This window comes from Ochlerotatus camptorhynchus, unplaced genomic scaffold, assembly GCF_037179485.1.
Source record: "Ochlerotatus camptorhynchus isolate MF236.1 unplaced genomic scaffold, CSIRO-AGI_Acam_v1.1 ptg000370l, whole genome shotgun sequence".
NCBI classification, from domain to species: Eukaryota; Metazoa; Arthropoda; class Insecta; order Diptera; family Culicidae; genus Ochlerotatus; species Ochlerotatus camptorhynchus.
This window is the reverse complement of record NW_027040858.1, coordinates 2,432,601-2,448,794: the sequence shown is the minus strand read 5'-3', so window position 1 is coordinate 2,448,794 and position 16,194 is coordinate 2,432,601. Positions and strand designations below refer to the sequence as shown.

Here is a 16,194-nt window from a genome sequence, read left to right as displayed (position 1 = left end):
GTTGGGACATGTTCAGAAATTTAACTCTTTTGGAAAATCTTGGTGGCCCTGAAAAGGCTTAAAGCCTTTGGAAGATGATGATGACGTGTAGATAGCAGGATCAGCAAATTTGACCGGACAAAACCATATTGTACGGTTTAATGATTGGGCACTCGTAAGAGTTTCGGCCCGTCTACTGCTGGACAGGGGTTGAACTGGTGTCTGCGACAGGTTGGAAGGCCGCAGAATATCAGTGTCGAGTTATTAACGAAACAGAAAGCCAATGAAGAGAATCACTTGCACGCCTGCCTCCAAGTTTCTTCTTCTTCTTCTTCGCATTTCAAGCTTATTGCATATCGCATATTAGCTTATTGCGTGCTCTCAACTTAGTGTTCTAGATGCACTTCCACAGTTATTAATTGAGAGCTTTCGATGCTTGTACCATTTTTGCATTGGTATAATTGTGTGGCAAGTCCAATCATACTTCTATACCCAGGGAAGTCGAGAAAATTTCCAACCCGAAAAATTACTAGACCGGACCGGGAATTGAACCCAGCCACCTCCAGCATGGTCTTGCTTTGTAGCTGTGCCTTTACCGACTGAGCTAAGGGAGGCCTCCAAGTTTGGTTACAAGATTACAACTCTGAATATGAATCTATGAGTGTGCAAAATGATACGCAATTGCATCCTCCCTATTCGCACACGCCCAAAGATCGGAGGCGAATGCCACTTCGACTTGTTTCGTCTACTAACGACTCTCTGATGACTGTGTTGGGGAAGCAGCAAGCATGTACGTAATTGGTGGATTTGTTAGTTATTTCGACACTTTTGGACAACGCTTTACATATACCACTTTCAAAATAGTTTCTTGTTGAACAGTCAGAAGTTTTGCTATCGATGCGTAGAACTATTTCTGGTCGATTGGTGATAAAATGATTGAAATTGGTCCAGGAGCAGCTGAGTTATTAACGTTCAAAATCTTTCATAGTTTCGTTACTTGTTCCATTCTCGGTTTTCACAAAGTGTGCCTCCATGTACAAATCACAGACAAAGTATGATCGTACGGACGTTTACAGAAACTCGCGGTTCTCTAATCTGTCCACGTCGGGCAGGCCCCTACCGACCAAAACGTTCCAACCCTGACCCACTGCCCAAACAGCCATCCATCCTGCCACAATATGCACGAAGATCGTCAAGCTCGTATAAATGGCACACACCAACCACCTTCCACGAGATCTCGTTCTCCCCAGTGGGTATTTGGGTGACCGTTTCAAACGATATCAAACGAAACAGGGGACCCAAGCGGAGATAGAGAAAGAGAGAACCGAATCAAACCACCATAAAGTATATCTTCCGCCCCCTCCCAGCAAGGGTAGAGAATCCGCACGGCGATGACGACGACGACGACGACGATACCACACATCATATTCAGCTCGAGCCAGCCCTCCGGCGCGGGAGAAATTCCCAGAATATAGATGGACGGAATTTGCATACAAATGTCAATTTAATCGATTAATGATTGAATAATATAGTGTACGCTCCGTAGAGTTCCGAACCAACAACGGACGGAAGAGAAGAAATGGAGCTGATTGCAGTGGGGCGATAAAATGGATATTCGTCTTTTCTTTTCATGGCATGTGCTGCGGGAAGAGAGAGTAAGAGAGAGAGAGGAGGATCCGAACCGAGGGGAAAGAATGCGAGATGATGACGATCGCATGGTGATGATTTGGGGTTCCGCCGTCGGTCGTCGTCCCGTCCCGCTGGTGCCATATCGAAAACGACGGCGTCGACAACGGTTTTGGAAGCCCCTGCTGGTTGGGTTTTTGGAAAATAGAAACTTTACTGCTCTGTTAACAGTGCTACGATTTTAATGAGCCCCTTGATTTGTGGATGTGCTTTGTTGATGAAGGACATTTACGAGTTCGGTGCTTTCGAAACGCGATGGTCTCAATCCTCCCACTTGCACATGGCAAAAATGGGGACAAACTTACCAGCGATGGTTACCAGTTAGTTGTCCGTAATTTTACCAAACCACTTTTTCTCATTCAAATAACTGTGTGACAACACCTCAATCCAAAACCAGTCAGCTCTCCAGCGTCCATCCCAAGTCAAGTTGATCCGTTGAAAGAGCGAGCGACGACGACAGCCAACCGACCACACTAAATTGACTGAGGAATGTAAATTTCATCAGTTCATTTTTCGCCTTCTGTTCGTCTCGGTTACTTTCATCCCATCATCATTACCCTACTCCGCTCCGGCGGCACTCGCTTCGTAACTCTCGGCAGGCCGGTTCCTTCCACTGCCTGGATCGGTAGCCATGGCGACGACAACCGACGACCATCTTTCATTAATTTTTATTTGCTCCCACCGTGCTTCCAACCATGGTCCCGGTTCGCTAAGAGAATAACAAGAAAATGTCAAATTTTCAACCGGAGTGTATGATCTTGAATTCCTTCCCCTTTAATGTCGGTGTCACTCTTCCGTCGAACAAGTAGGGGAGAATGGTATACAACGCACCCCCTGGGCAGAACGCACCAGCTGACTTTCATTTGTGTTTTTCATGGCTTTTACGTAACTTTTTTGTTGTCTTATCAAGCAGCACTTCTAGCATAGCATCTGAACTCAAAATCCTGCACGATAAATCCTAGAATTGGATTAAAAATTCCAAGAAAAACTCAAAATAAACTGAAAAAGTGCGTCTTACCCCGGGGGTGCGTTATGTACTGTTCTCCCCTATACATAAAAGATTCACACATTAATTCAACCGGCGGTGCTAATTTAACCCTTCCTTCACCCCGCGCTTTTGCCACCCCACAATAGGATCGGATTTATGTCCGATGATCAAAACCGAAACATTTTGACACATTGTTTTTTGTGCTGTTTCGGCTTTGCGTGCCATTTTATTTTTTTCGGTGGCTTTCGTTTCGAAGAATGGCGAGGGTAATTGACACTGCTGTCTCTTGTCGTCGTCCTGATGGGTCCCCTCCGGAGGGTAGTTACTTGCACGACATTTTTTTTTTATTGTACACGGGTTCTCCACTCCCATTTGGGCGTTGTTCGTGTGGCCGGGCAGCAAAGGAGGGTCCTCGAGTAATTGCATTTGGTTGGGTAATTTTTGGATGTTTGAGGAACCACAAAAGTTTATTTATCATTATTTAGGGCATACAAGTTTGTGAGCTTTGAAAGCTGGGTAAGTTTTGTACAATTGTAGCATTCGTATATTACAGTGGTGAAGCTGAAGGTTGCTAGTTATTTGTAATGCCTTTACACGATACAATTCATTGCATCAATACCAATATAAGTTTTTAGATCTTGAAATCATATTTTCTTATCTAATCTAATCTAACACCAACACAGCCAGTTCTTGAAAGCATCCTGGAAATGATTGATATACCTCCATTATTTTTCTTGTCTATTTGATATATGTTTCACATTGAAGATGCGGCCTACTGTGCAGCATTTAAGGGGCAAGATGATCTAAAAAACTTCGGGCCTGTTTAAATTGTTTGCATCAATATCCAATAAATTTATGAAAAGTGGACATCTCGTACCGTACGTTCCGTTTTTGGTAATTATATGATTGGTTGGTCGTTGGAAGCATCAAAGCTAGAAAGGTTATGTGATGGTCTATTTTCCTCTGACGGTTGGGACATGGGCAGTAACTCTTGTCCCAGCCTATTGTGGCTTATGTCTATAGTGACATTACTCGCGTTTTGAAAAGAGAAGAGGGAAATGAAAAAAGAAAGGAAAACGAGAAGGACAAATGGAAAAGGATTACAATATACTCTATGAACATTTGATTTAAGAAATACAATATAACAATTTACAACGGGGGTGGTCGCTACCCGAGTCTTCTAAAGAACTAAAATGTGTTCCTTTGATTAATCAAAAATCTCGTTCGCCTAGTTTGAAATTTCGTGGGGTTCTGTGATAGATCTTATACCAGCAACGCATCACAGAAAGTTGATCTACTAGCGTAAGTAGTTTGAAAATATAAAATTAACCAACTCATCCAGTTTATTCAATTGAATCTAAAGGCATGTAGAAGTCCAAATTGCAGACGGTCCGCTTAACGAAGACTTACATGAACTAGTCCGGTTTGTGGTAGAGCTTGCACGGAATTTATTCCTTCGATTTGAGATATAATATGTTGGAATGTAGTCGATTTTTTATGTGCATTGGTCGTGGTCAATAGTCAGGTTCAGTGCTGCGACTCAACGATGAGTCGAATGATGGGAGCATCGGAACAGCTTGTCAGCGTAAAAATGAGATGCTCGCTGAGGAACTACAAATCATATCCTGGGCATGGTTTTGACCAGATCAGCAAGATTAGAAAAAAAAAACCACAAAGGACAGCCCTATGGGGTTGTACGCAATGGTGACGTAGGACTACGTGGTCTTATATGATAAATCTTATTTTTTAACTGCAGTAGGAGCTTGTGTTTTGTGTTGGAATAGGAATTTGAGTGGGGTTCTCTCTGTTTATACTCTTTAGTATGACGCGCTTGACATGGATGGCCCACACCGACTCACAAAGAGCTACTGATTCCGATCAATAGCGGTGCGGCTTCTTCCTCCTTTTATGGATGCTCATGTGGGCTGCAGCTCGCTACTTGCAAGCAGCCTTATGATGTGTACTGGAGAACACCACCACTCACCACGCGGTGATTAAATAATTTAATTGGAATTCATCTATGAAATCTGTGTTAGGGAAATCGCTTTTCGCAGACAATCGGTGATTTAATTATCATAGCAACAGTTCAACATTCGGGCAATTTTCAATATTGAAATTTTGAAAAATGATAAAGTCCTAAATTTAACAGATGCGTAGAAACATTTCTGATCGATTGGTGATAAAATTATTTAAATTGGTTCAGGGGCAGCTGAGTTATTAACGTTCAAATTCTTTCATAATTTTGTTACATGTTCCATTCTTGGTTTTCACAAAGTGTACCCCCATATAGAAATCACAGACGTAGTCCTACTCTCTGAGAAAATTTGCTGTAGCTCCCGTGGAAATACAATACAAAAATAATAACGGGGTCACTAATCGTCCTTCAATCCTTTTCGACTGCTATTCCTCAGGCCATCACCCTTTCTCGTCTCTGCTTTTCTTCGTCTAACTTCTTCAAAACACTATCGACAAAGTGTAAATATCTCCCTCTTCATCTCAGAAAAAAGGTTATTATACTACTCAAACAATTCCGCAGTAAGTTGTGATTTGAGCGTAATTGCTTTTGTAAACAAAAGCGTCAATCACCGATTTCTCACGAATAAAAGCTCAATCTCGTAAACATACTATACCAAATGACAGAGCAATCAATCCTCTACCTGATAGTGTTATTAGTTTTCGATATTGAGGTATTATTCGTGAGAAATCGGCGATTGACTTGTTTGTTTACAAATGTAATTACGCCCAAATCTGAAATCACTTCGTAATTATTCCTTTTCTTCTGTTTATCTCGTTTCCGACTCCGTTTCCGACTCCGTTTCGGACTCCGTTTCCGACTCCGTTTCCGACTCTGTTTCCGACTCCGCTTCCGATTCCGTTTTCGACTCCGATTCCGACTCCGTTTTCGACTGCGTTTCCATCTCCGTTCCCTACTCCGTTTCCGACTCCATTTCCGACTCCATTTCCGACTCCGTTTCCGACTCCGTTTCTGACGCCGTGTCCGGCTCCGTTTGCATCTCCGTTCCAACTCCATTTCCGACTCCATTTCCGACTCTGTTTCCGACTCCATTTCCGACTCTGTTTCCGACTCTGTTTCCGACTCCGTTTCCGACTCCGTTTCCGAATCCGTTTTCCGAATCCGTTTTCCGACTCCGGTTTCCGACTCCGGTTTCCGACTCCGGTTTCCGACTCCGGTTTCCGACTCCGGTTTCCGACTCCGGTTTCCGACTCCGGTTTCCGACTCCGGTTTCCGACTCCGGTTTCCGACTCTGGTTTCCGACTCCGGTTTCCGACTCCGGTTTTCGACTCCGTTCCCTGCTGCGATTCCGACTCCGTTTTCGACTCCATTTCCAACTCCGATTCCGGCTCCATTTCCAACTCCGATTCCGACTCCGGTTTCCGACTCCGTTTGCGACTCCGTTTGCGACTCCATTTGCGACTTCGTTTGCGATTCCGTTTGCGACTCCGTTTGCGACTCCGTTTGCGACTCCGTTTGCGACTCCGTTTCCAATTCCGTTTCCAATTCCGTTTATGACTCCGTTTCCAACTCCGTTTCCAACTCCGTTTCCAACTCCGTTTCCAACTCCGTTTCCAACTCCGTTTCCAACTCCGTTTCCAACTCCGTTTCCAACTCCGTTTCCAACTCCGTTTCCAACTCCGTTTCCAACTCCGTTTCCAACTCCGTTTCCAACTCCGTTTCCAACTCCGTTTCCAACTCCGTTTCCAACTCCGTTTCCAACTCCGTTTCCAACTCAGTTTCCAACTCCGTTTTCGACTCAATTTTCGACTCCGTTTCCGACTCCGTTTCCGACTCCATTTCCGACTCCGTTTCTGACTCCATTTACGACTCCGTTTCCGACTCCGTTTCCGACTCCGTTTTCAACTCCGATTCCGGCTCCGTTTCTGACTCCGTTTCCGACTCCGTTTCCGACTCCGGTTTCCGACTCCGTTTCCGACTCCGTTTCCGACTCCGTTTCCGACTCCGTTTCCGACTCCGTTTCCGACTCCGTTTCCGACTCCGTTTCCGACTCCGTTTCCGACTCCGTTTCCGACTCCGTTTCCGACTCCGTTTCCGACTCCGTTTCCGACTCCGTTTCCGACTCCGTTTCCGACTCCGTTTCCGACTCCGTTTCCGACTCCGTTTCCGACTCCGTTTCCGACTCCGTTTCCGACTCCGTTTCCGACTCCGTTTCCGACTCCGTTTCCGACTCCGTTTCCGACTCCGTTTCCGACTCCGTTTCCGACTCCGTTTCCGACTCCGTTTCCGACTCCGTTTCCGACTCCGTTTCCGACTCCGTTTCCGACTCCATTTCCGACTCCGTTTTCGACTCAATTTTCCACTCCGATTCCGACTCCGGTTCCGACTCCGGTTCCGACTCCGATTAAGACTCCGTTTCCGACTCCGTTTCCGACTCCGTTTTCGACTCAATTTTCGACTCCGATTCCGACTCCGATTCCGACTCCGATTCCGTCTCCAATTACGACTCAGATTTCGACTCAGATTCTGACTCAGATTCCGACTCCGTTCGGATCATTTTCAAATATCGCAGAATTCTCATTAAACATCTTTTGTTTTGACTCCGTTTCCGACTCCGTTTCCGACTCCGTTTCCGACTCCGTTTCCGACTCCGTTTCCGACTCCGTTTCCGACTCCGTTTCCGACTCCGTTTCCGACTCCGTTTCCGACTCCGTTTCCGACTCCGTTTCCGACTCCGTTTCCGACTCCATTTCCGACTCCGTTTTCGACTCAATTTTCGACTCCGATTCCGACTCCGGTTCCGACTCCGATTAAGACTCCGTTTCTGACTCCGTTTTCGACTCCGTTTTCGACTCAATTTTCGACTCCGATTCCGACTCCGATTCCGACTCCAATTACGACTCAGATTTCGACTCAGATTCTGACTCAGATTCCGACTCCGTTCGGATCATTTTCAAATATCGCAGAATTCTCATTAAACATCTTTTGTTTTGACTCCGATTCCGACTCCGTTTCCGACACCGTTTCTGACTCCGTTTCTGCCTCCGTTTCCGACTCCGTTTCCGACTCCGTTTCCGACTCCGTTTCCGACTCCGTTTCCGACTCCGTTTCCGACTCCGTTTCCGACTCCGTTTCCGACTCCGTTTCCGACTCCGTTTCCGACTCCGTTTCCGACTCCGTTTCCGACTCCGTTTCCGACTCCGTTTCCGACTCCGTTTCCGACTCCGTTTCCGACTCCGTTTCCGACTCCGTTTCCGACTCCGTTTCCGACTCCGTTTCCGACTCCGTTTCCGACTCCGTTTCCGACTCCGTTTCCGACTCCGTTTCCGACTCCGTTTCCGACTCCGTTTCCGACTCCGTTCGGATCATTTTCAAATATCACAGAATTCTCATTAAACATCTTTTGCAAATCTCTTCCGAATTAATTTTAAATTAGCATAGGAGTTCTCTGCTAAGAATTTCCGTTGAACCCTTCTTAAAATTCCATTGCAAGTTTTAAGACAATAAGATTAATTTGAAATTCTTCTCAAAATTTACTTTGAACTTTTAATTCTCTTCAGATATTCTTCGGAATTCTCCCCAGCAATGACTTGGATTTCTCTTTTGTTTTTATTTAAACTTTTCTCTTAAATTGTTCTGATTTGTTTTGAATTATCCAAAGAAAATCCTTTGATATTTTTCTTGGAATTCTTTTGAAATTCCTTGCCGAATCTTCCTCAGTACTTCCATTAAGTTATCCTCAATAAACCGTTTAAATTCTGCATGTAATACTTCTTGAATTCTGATCAGATTTCTTGAAATTCTCCTTAAACTTTACCTGCTAATATCCTCGCGATTTCATAAAATTCTCCACCGAATCACCTAGGAATTCAATGCACAACTCCTTTATTCTCCCTTGGACTCCTTTATAATTTTCCACGTTCTCTTTAGAAAGCCTGCTGAGCGTTTCTTTGGAATAAAAGAGCACTTTTATAATCACCCTAAAAATTGTTCGACAGAATTCTTTAGAAAAAGTCTTTCAGTTTTCATAAAACTGGAAAATCCTCCAAGTCACAGAGTATTGAAAATTTTTCAGGGCAAAATCTTAAATCTTGAATTTTTTTCAAAATTCATAATTTTGAATATTTTTTTTCTGATGAGACTGATGAAAAAAATCGAATTCTGTGTTTTTTATATAAATCTAGGATCATGAAATTTTTTATTTTTTATGACTCCATTAATCCGACTCAACGACTCCGGCTCCACGACTCCGGTTCCACGACTCCGACTCCACGACTCCGACTCTAAAACTCCGACTCCATGACTCTGACTCCATGACTCTGACTCCATGACTCTGACTCCATGACTCTGACTCCATGACTCTGACTCCATGACTCTGACTCCACAACTCCGACTACACGTCTCTGACTCCACGAGTCTGACTCCACGACTCTAACTACACGACTCTGACTACACGACTCTGACTCCACGATTCCAACTCCACGACTCCGACTTTACGACTCCAGCTCCACGACTCCAGCTCCACGACTCCAGCTCCACGACTCCAGCTCCACGACTCCGGCTCTACGACTCCGACTTCATGACTCTGACTATACGACTCTGACTACACGACTCGGACTCCACGACTCCGACTCCATGACTCCGACTCCATGACTCCGACTCCACGATTCCGACTCCACGATTCCAACTCCACGACTCCGACTCCACGACTTCGACTCCACGACTTCGACTGCACGAATCCGACTCCACGACACCAACTCTACGCCTCCTACTCCATTACTCCGACTCCACGACTACAGCTCTACGACTCCTACTCCATGGCTCTGACTCCACAACTCTCACTACACGACTCTGACTCCACGACTCTGACTCCACGACTCTGACTCCACGACTCTGACTCCACGACTCTGACTCCACGACTCCGACTACACGACTCTGACTACACGACTCTGACTCCACGACTCTGACTCCACGACTCTGATTCCACGATTCCAACTCCACGACTCCGACTTTACGACTCCAGCTCCACGACTCTGACTCCACGACTCTGACTCCACGACACCGACTCCACGATTCCGACTCCACGACTCTGACTCCACGATTCCAACTCCACGACTCCGACTCCACGACTTCGACTGCACGACTCCGACTGCACGACTCCGACTGCACGACTCCGACTGCACGACTCCGGCTCCACGACTCCTACTCCATTACTCCGACTCCACAGCCCTGCTTATGAGGGAAATCAATAGAAACATCCAGGCAAAGTTTGAAGAAGCTTCCTGAATAATTCGGAAGAAACAAGCTGCGGGGGGAAATCAGATTAAATTTCCTAGAGTCCTAGAGGATTCCGAAAAACCTCCGGGGTCAAAAGAAACTTAAGAGGATAGTTTGAAAAAAAAAAAATCAATGAGAAGTCGAAAGGATCATCGGGTGCAGTTTGGAATAATTTATCCGATTTCAATTTGGTCGATATTTCTTTCTAAAGAAGAATTGAATAAAAATCAATTACCTTTCTGGTCACTTCTTAAAAAATATTTTCCTATTCCCATGAATGCACGGGTAAAGCTATCAGCTGTTTCCCGATTCCAGCGTAGCAAAAAATGGTCGACAAATCAACAGTAACTAAATTGTGCATTGCTTCGTCAGAATATATTAAAAAGGAAGCAAACCGCCAATTCCCCCAAGGCCTGCGAATTGTCCAATGAGATTCTTTGACACTTAACTTGGAGTTGTTTGGAATTTTGGCAAAAATTCTTCTCTAAATGCAATTGAAGTCAGCAGTCGGTGATTATCCAAACAACCGCATTCTGTTTGGCAGCACCTGCTTGGAAAAGCACTACACCGACGTCGGAATTGCCGAGAATCTCGAGACAAGTCTCTTGCAATCATCCAAGAATTTCCCCCAACAAAGAATGCTCTCCAGAGGCATCTCTTTGTCTAACTCGTTCCGCTACCACTTGAAGCATGCTCCCTTCCCTGCGCCCCCCACCCTGGAAGAAGCCACGTGGCACACTCATCCATCCCGCTGAAGTGGGCTACTTGTTGAACGAGAAAGTCACGCACCTGCTCCACCACCGCGGAGTGCGTCCGATTGCTCACTTACTCACTCACTCGATCGCTCGCTCGCTCTCCAGCTCGCTCCAGAGTGGGAGTGTGAGTGGGGCTGGGATGGAAATAATCGAACGGGGAATTTTGTAATTAAAACGAACAAAGTATGCAAAAAATGCTGTTCTCATAATCGTTTATGAGCGCTAGGGGTGCGGGTACAGAGGGGGCACAGGAGAATCAGAAAGAAACACACATGAAGCAACAGCAGCTGGCAAATGGGAATGTGAAGAGAAACGCTAAAAATATGACGATAAGAAACAGAAAACGCACGCAACCGTCGTCGTCGTCGTCGTCGTCGCCGTCGGTCGCTGGGTGTTTCTCGTTCAGGAGGTGTGGCGTGTTGACCGTTGATTGGGGGATTTCTGCTGCATGCGTCGTATGCCAACTCCATTCCGGCTGGCTGGGTTGTCCGAGAAGCCGCGGCCATTCGTCGGTCGAGTTGGTCTTTATTAGCAGTGGTATTTCTGGCTTCTGGCTGGCTGACTGGCTGCGGTGGTGAATGACGATGATGATGATGATGATGATGATGATGATGATACCATGACATGACGGGGGGAAACGATGGACACGGGACGAACCTGTTGGGAATGACCCTGGTCAAGGAGAGAGAGATTTCCTGATAAGAGCAAAGATGGACGCATGTGGATTCAGGAGGGGGAGAGTTTGTGCATTGCTTAGTTGGCGAAATGACTCCATTTGGGACCCAAATCAACAAGTCTCATGTCCATCTCGATCAAGGTCGCCCAAAGTTGATTGCACTCCTGCTTCTACCCCATGGTTTCTGTAGTCCGGTTCGTCCATTCATGTCGCCAACCTAGTTTACGATCTGGGAAAATGCACTGAACCAAAGCCCAATTGCGCCGCTCGGTTTTACTGCTGCCGTTTGCCGCTGTCGAACAATTAAATTTAATATAAATTTTCAATTTGATTACCCGCCGCCACCCCCTGCACCAAAAACCGTTTGATCATCCAACAGGACGGAAGCGAAGACCCTTTTGCCACCGCGCAGGTCCAGGCGCCTCGTTTTTGGCATTTCCTTTATTGCGCTTCTTTCGCGGGTAATTAATTTATAATGCTTCTAATTAAGAACTACACTACACGAACACGAACTGCAGCACTTGTTTCCACGAACAACGACGCTGGACACACCGCCGAACAATGGCACATTAGAGCTCTACCCCGTGGTGATACAGTTGGCCGTTTAACATTCGGATGCGAATTTTCGAAATTAATCGTGGCAGAGAACTCGTCACTCCGATCGAAATGGTCACACAATCGCGTGATTTGAAATTGGCCTGTTCTAGCTGGTAATTTGTCCGTCCGATGGTCACCATGGATAGATAAGGTTGATTGTTACAACATTAGACAAATGCTTCACGACGCGGCGACGATGTGATTAGATTCGGGTGGAAGATTAATTAAAAATTCAGAGTGAACATTTTTACGGGTCAAAATTGCTGTCTGCCTGACTTGTCGTGGTTAATTACAGTCGGACGGCTGAATATTTATAATGCTCTGACTATGTCGGTGCTAAATTTGCACCGTGTTGGTCGAATTGTTTTGACGAAATGGTTGGGTTAGTTTTTCTCATGCTTGCTTTTTTTTTGTTGAGGATTTAGCTCCATCAGATAGAGTGCAGATTCCAGCAAATTTAACATATTTTTGAATTTAATTTTAATTATAGCACGTTTTAAACTGTGAACAGTTTAGATAAGATCATATTTTCAACAGGACAGTTTGTATTAATTTTGCTTTTTTGTGTTTGATTTACAGATCTTCATTTGGAACGGAAATAGACAGTTCGTTAATCAACAATGGAAGCGATCGACCACCGATAGTGTGATGGTGAGTTGTTCTTAGTTAAATATAATTTGATCTGTCATCAGTGTCATAATGCAGGAGGATCTTTTATCGATTGTGACCCACTCAGATCTGTCATAGTCGTCACTCATGGTTACTTCATGAGTAGCCAGCTCAGAACACAAGACCTGTGGAGTCGGAGTCGGATGCATTTTTGAGCGTAAGACGTCGGAGTCGGAGAAAAATTACCGACGCCGACTCAGACTCTGACTCCAACTGTTATGAATACAATAATTAGAAACTAAAGAGTGTCCCACATCAAATTGCGTCAGGGAAAAAAAGCGGTAGAAAATTTCCTAGTGACAGATCCTTTTCAAACTTTCAGACAATAAAATATAACCTATTAGTAAGCTTTTGGAATATTTATTTCATTCAACTTCAATACCATAACCGTATGCTAAACTCCACTCATTAGGTTCTGTACAACATCTAGCTGCAGCATCTTCTGTTCGGAAACCCACTTTTTCTTCATGTCTTCCTCAGATTGGACCTCCTTGGGATGCTTCCGTAGTGCCTGCTTCATAATAGCCCAGTATTTTTCGATGGGCCTTAGTTCCGGTGTGTTGGGGGGGGGGTCCATGTCCTTGTGTATGAAAGTGACCCCGTTGGCTTCGTACCACTCCAGGACAACATTTTAATAGTGGCACGAAGCTAGATCCGGCCACCGGTCTGTAGACACACCTTGAGATAGATCTCCTCGTTTACAGTTCCGGTAGTCACGAACGGCGCACTCCGTTTGCCACATGAGCAGCATGGGAAACTTTGAAAGTTTCTGCTTCTTTACTTGTGCTGGCCGATGAAGAACAGTAGCCCTGGAAGCTACCGGAAGTTCGCCTTGACGTATCCATGATGATACAATGAGGCTTCGTCAGCATCTAAGTGTACAGTTTCCGGGCCCGTTACTTTCCCACCGTATTTTGCCGTTCGTCGAGATTTGGAACCTCTTGTATGTACTTTGTACGTATGCTGACCCTACCGGTCCTTGACTCTCTTAACGAAAGACTTGGACAGATTCAACTTTTTGGCCACATCCCTGACCGAAGCATTTAGATTCCGCTTAAACGCTTTCACGACACGCTTCTGATCCTGATCACTAATAGAACATCAATTCCGACCGCATTTCTCCTTCCGTTCGATGCTCAGAGTTTCGTAGTGTAACGTTTAATCACACGACTCACCGTTGACTGCACGATTCCGAGTTGTTTTCCGATGTCCCGATGAGTGAGTTGAGGATTTTCCAGGTGCTTGCACAAAATCATTTCGCGACGTTGCTATTCGGGTGACGCCATTTTTTCCAACTTTCGAAAAACTGTCAGCAATAAAAATACAGTGTAAACAATACACTCTAAACTGCTTCTACCCTAATTTTCAAGAGAAAATACCCAATGGGTAATTTACTACATCGTTTTTTCCGTGATGCAATTTGAAGTGGGACACCCTTTAGAATCTAACCCAAGTAGCAATTTTAGTTTTATGAGGGTTCTGTAGACCATGATTTAAGCTTGTAGAATGCTATAAAACCTCTATAAAGCTTGCAATGTTACTTGGGAATTTCGTCCACGTACAACTTTTTTGACTCACGACTGATTCGATTGAATTTGATTGCCTATCATGAAAACTACAATGAATCCATCTAATCCAAGCTATTGTTCTTGCTTCACAATATTGTTTATTAAGATCTCCCGCCATAGTTTTATGTGTTACAAAACCAAATGATAAACTCGTCAACTCTTCCTCCTGCTCCATTTTGCTCAAACTAAGTGATTGTTTGAGTGCCTTTTCAATCAGGCGAAATATGTACAAGAAAAATTTGTTTTGCAGGTATTTGGAAATACCGTAAAACGGGGTATCTTTGATAATGCGGGTAACTTTGATAGTATAATACAAATATTAAATTTACTCGTTGTGCTTTTTCTAAATTAGTAACATTGCTTCCATATTGTAGCTTAGGGTATTTCCGTTGATATCGTATATAGTTTTTATATAGTATGTTCTACATATTTTTCAAACATATTAAAAAACAAATTTCGTTTTTTTCGCCTGTTTGAAAAAGCACTCAAACTATCACTTATGAAATGTATTTACGATATAGCCATCACAAATTCAATGTTGTATTCTTATTGCTTATGATGTTTTCTGATTATATACCCATTCAAAGTTTCATATTTAGAGAACTAAATTGTTTGAGTTTCACTCATTTTTTTCTACATTCATCGAGCACTATCAAAGTAACCCCAAATCAAAATACTGAAAATCGGTCACTAAACTAAAAAAATAGTGCAAATGCTTTAATTTCCGTTAAACATATTACTAACGAATTAAGTCTTGGATCTTCAGTACTTGTTTTAAAAATATAAAATTTGAAAAGCATTAATTGCTGTAAAAAATATTAAAAATATACTTTAAAAAACTATCAATGTTACCCCGTTTTACGGTATGTATCTCGAAAATAACAACTTTGAGTATCTCCAAAATAACAACTTTGAGCAATTTAAGCACAAAGAGCTTTTTTGTTGTAAATTTAACGTATTTTAATATTAACACACAGTGGCGCCGGTGATTGCATCTCACCCCAAAAGGCTTGGGTTCATTCCCAGTCGGCGCCACCGCAGGAAGTAAAACAAATCAATGGAAACAAATAAAGGGTTGTGTCCTAGGCACAACCGCAGTATGACGTAGAACCACGCAAAATTGATGTTTGTCATGCATTTTGACTATTATACTTATTATTATGAATGGGGCGGGGCAGAACACTTCTTTTGTGCAGAATATGTTAAAAAAGGAAGGACTTTGGATGTTACTCTAATTGCATATATAGAGGTACCAGATATGTTTTGCAGTCAGTTGTGTGTAATTCACCAACATAATATCATCGAATATGTCTTTCAAGGATTTTTTTTAAAATCCCGAATTTAAAAGTTTTGGTGCGGGAAGAAATTAAGGGAAAAATTTCTGTTTTACCTTTGTTACTAGCGTAACATAGGTATTAGAATCGATTTTCACACGTCCTGCCGTCTGCGCCCGATAGCCATCCACACAAGCTGTCTCACCTGTATAAAACATTCCCAATAGATAGAACTCGGCGCGATATTGCTCGACAGTTTGATTACGACATCGTAAAATCAAATTAAACATAAAAAATCGACCCGGCAAGGTGAAATTTGCTGATGTCTGTATGTGCGTCTGTGGACGCGTTTCATCTAGGCAAGCTTTTTTCGAGATGGCTCATGTGATCAATATGGTTGATATCTCGTTCGATAGGCCCCATTGCGCCATTGATTGATATTGATTTTTTTCTCGATCTGACTTCCGGTTTCGGAGATATATAGGCCAGAATGATTTTAGTGAACGATTTTTTAAAAGTCAACGGTACACTTTATCAACATGATTTCTTTAACAATAGAAAGATCTCATCCATATCTACTTGAGGAAAAAATTTCATACCGATCTAACTTCCGGTTCCGGAGATTTACAGGATAGAATTATTTTAGTTAACATTTTTTTTACAAATCAACGGTACATCCCATCAACGTGAAATTTGCAGCAGTGGAAAGACCTCATCTATATCTACCTGTAGAAAAAATTTCATACCGAT

General features: G+C 43.7%; 3 protein-coding genes across 4 annotated transcripts in view; 1 reads left to right on the top strand and 2 right to left on the bottom strand.

The window, feature by feature from the left end:
- Positions 1–16,194, top strand: part of PhKgamma (phosphorylase kinase gamma) — a 230,517-nt gene that overhangs the window by 152,929 nt on the left and 61,394 nt on the right. The window lies entirely within an intron of this gene.
- On the bottom strand, positions 5,581–6,083 carry LOC135710048 (merozoite surface protein 2-like). The gene is made up of 2 exons (XM_065232499.1): positions 5,752–6,083; positions 5,581–5,704 (listed from the first exon to the last, which is right to left on the bottom strand). Exons 1-2 carry the CDS (start codon positions 6,081–6,083, stop codon positions 5,581–5,583), a joined length of 456 nt encoding a protein of 151 aa, XP_065088571.1.
- On the bottom strand, positions 6,180–6,960 carry LOC135710047 (germ cell nuclear acidic protein-like). Its single transcript, XM_065232497.1, has 2 exons — positions 6,496–6,960; positions 6,180–6,449 (listed from the first exon to the last, which is right to left on the bottom strand). Exons 1-2 carry the CDS (start codon positions 6,958–6,960, stop codon positions 6,180–6,182), a joined length of 735 nt encoding a protein of 244 aa, XP_065088569.1.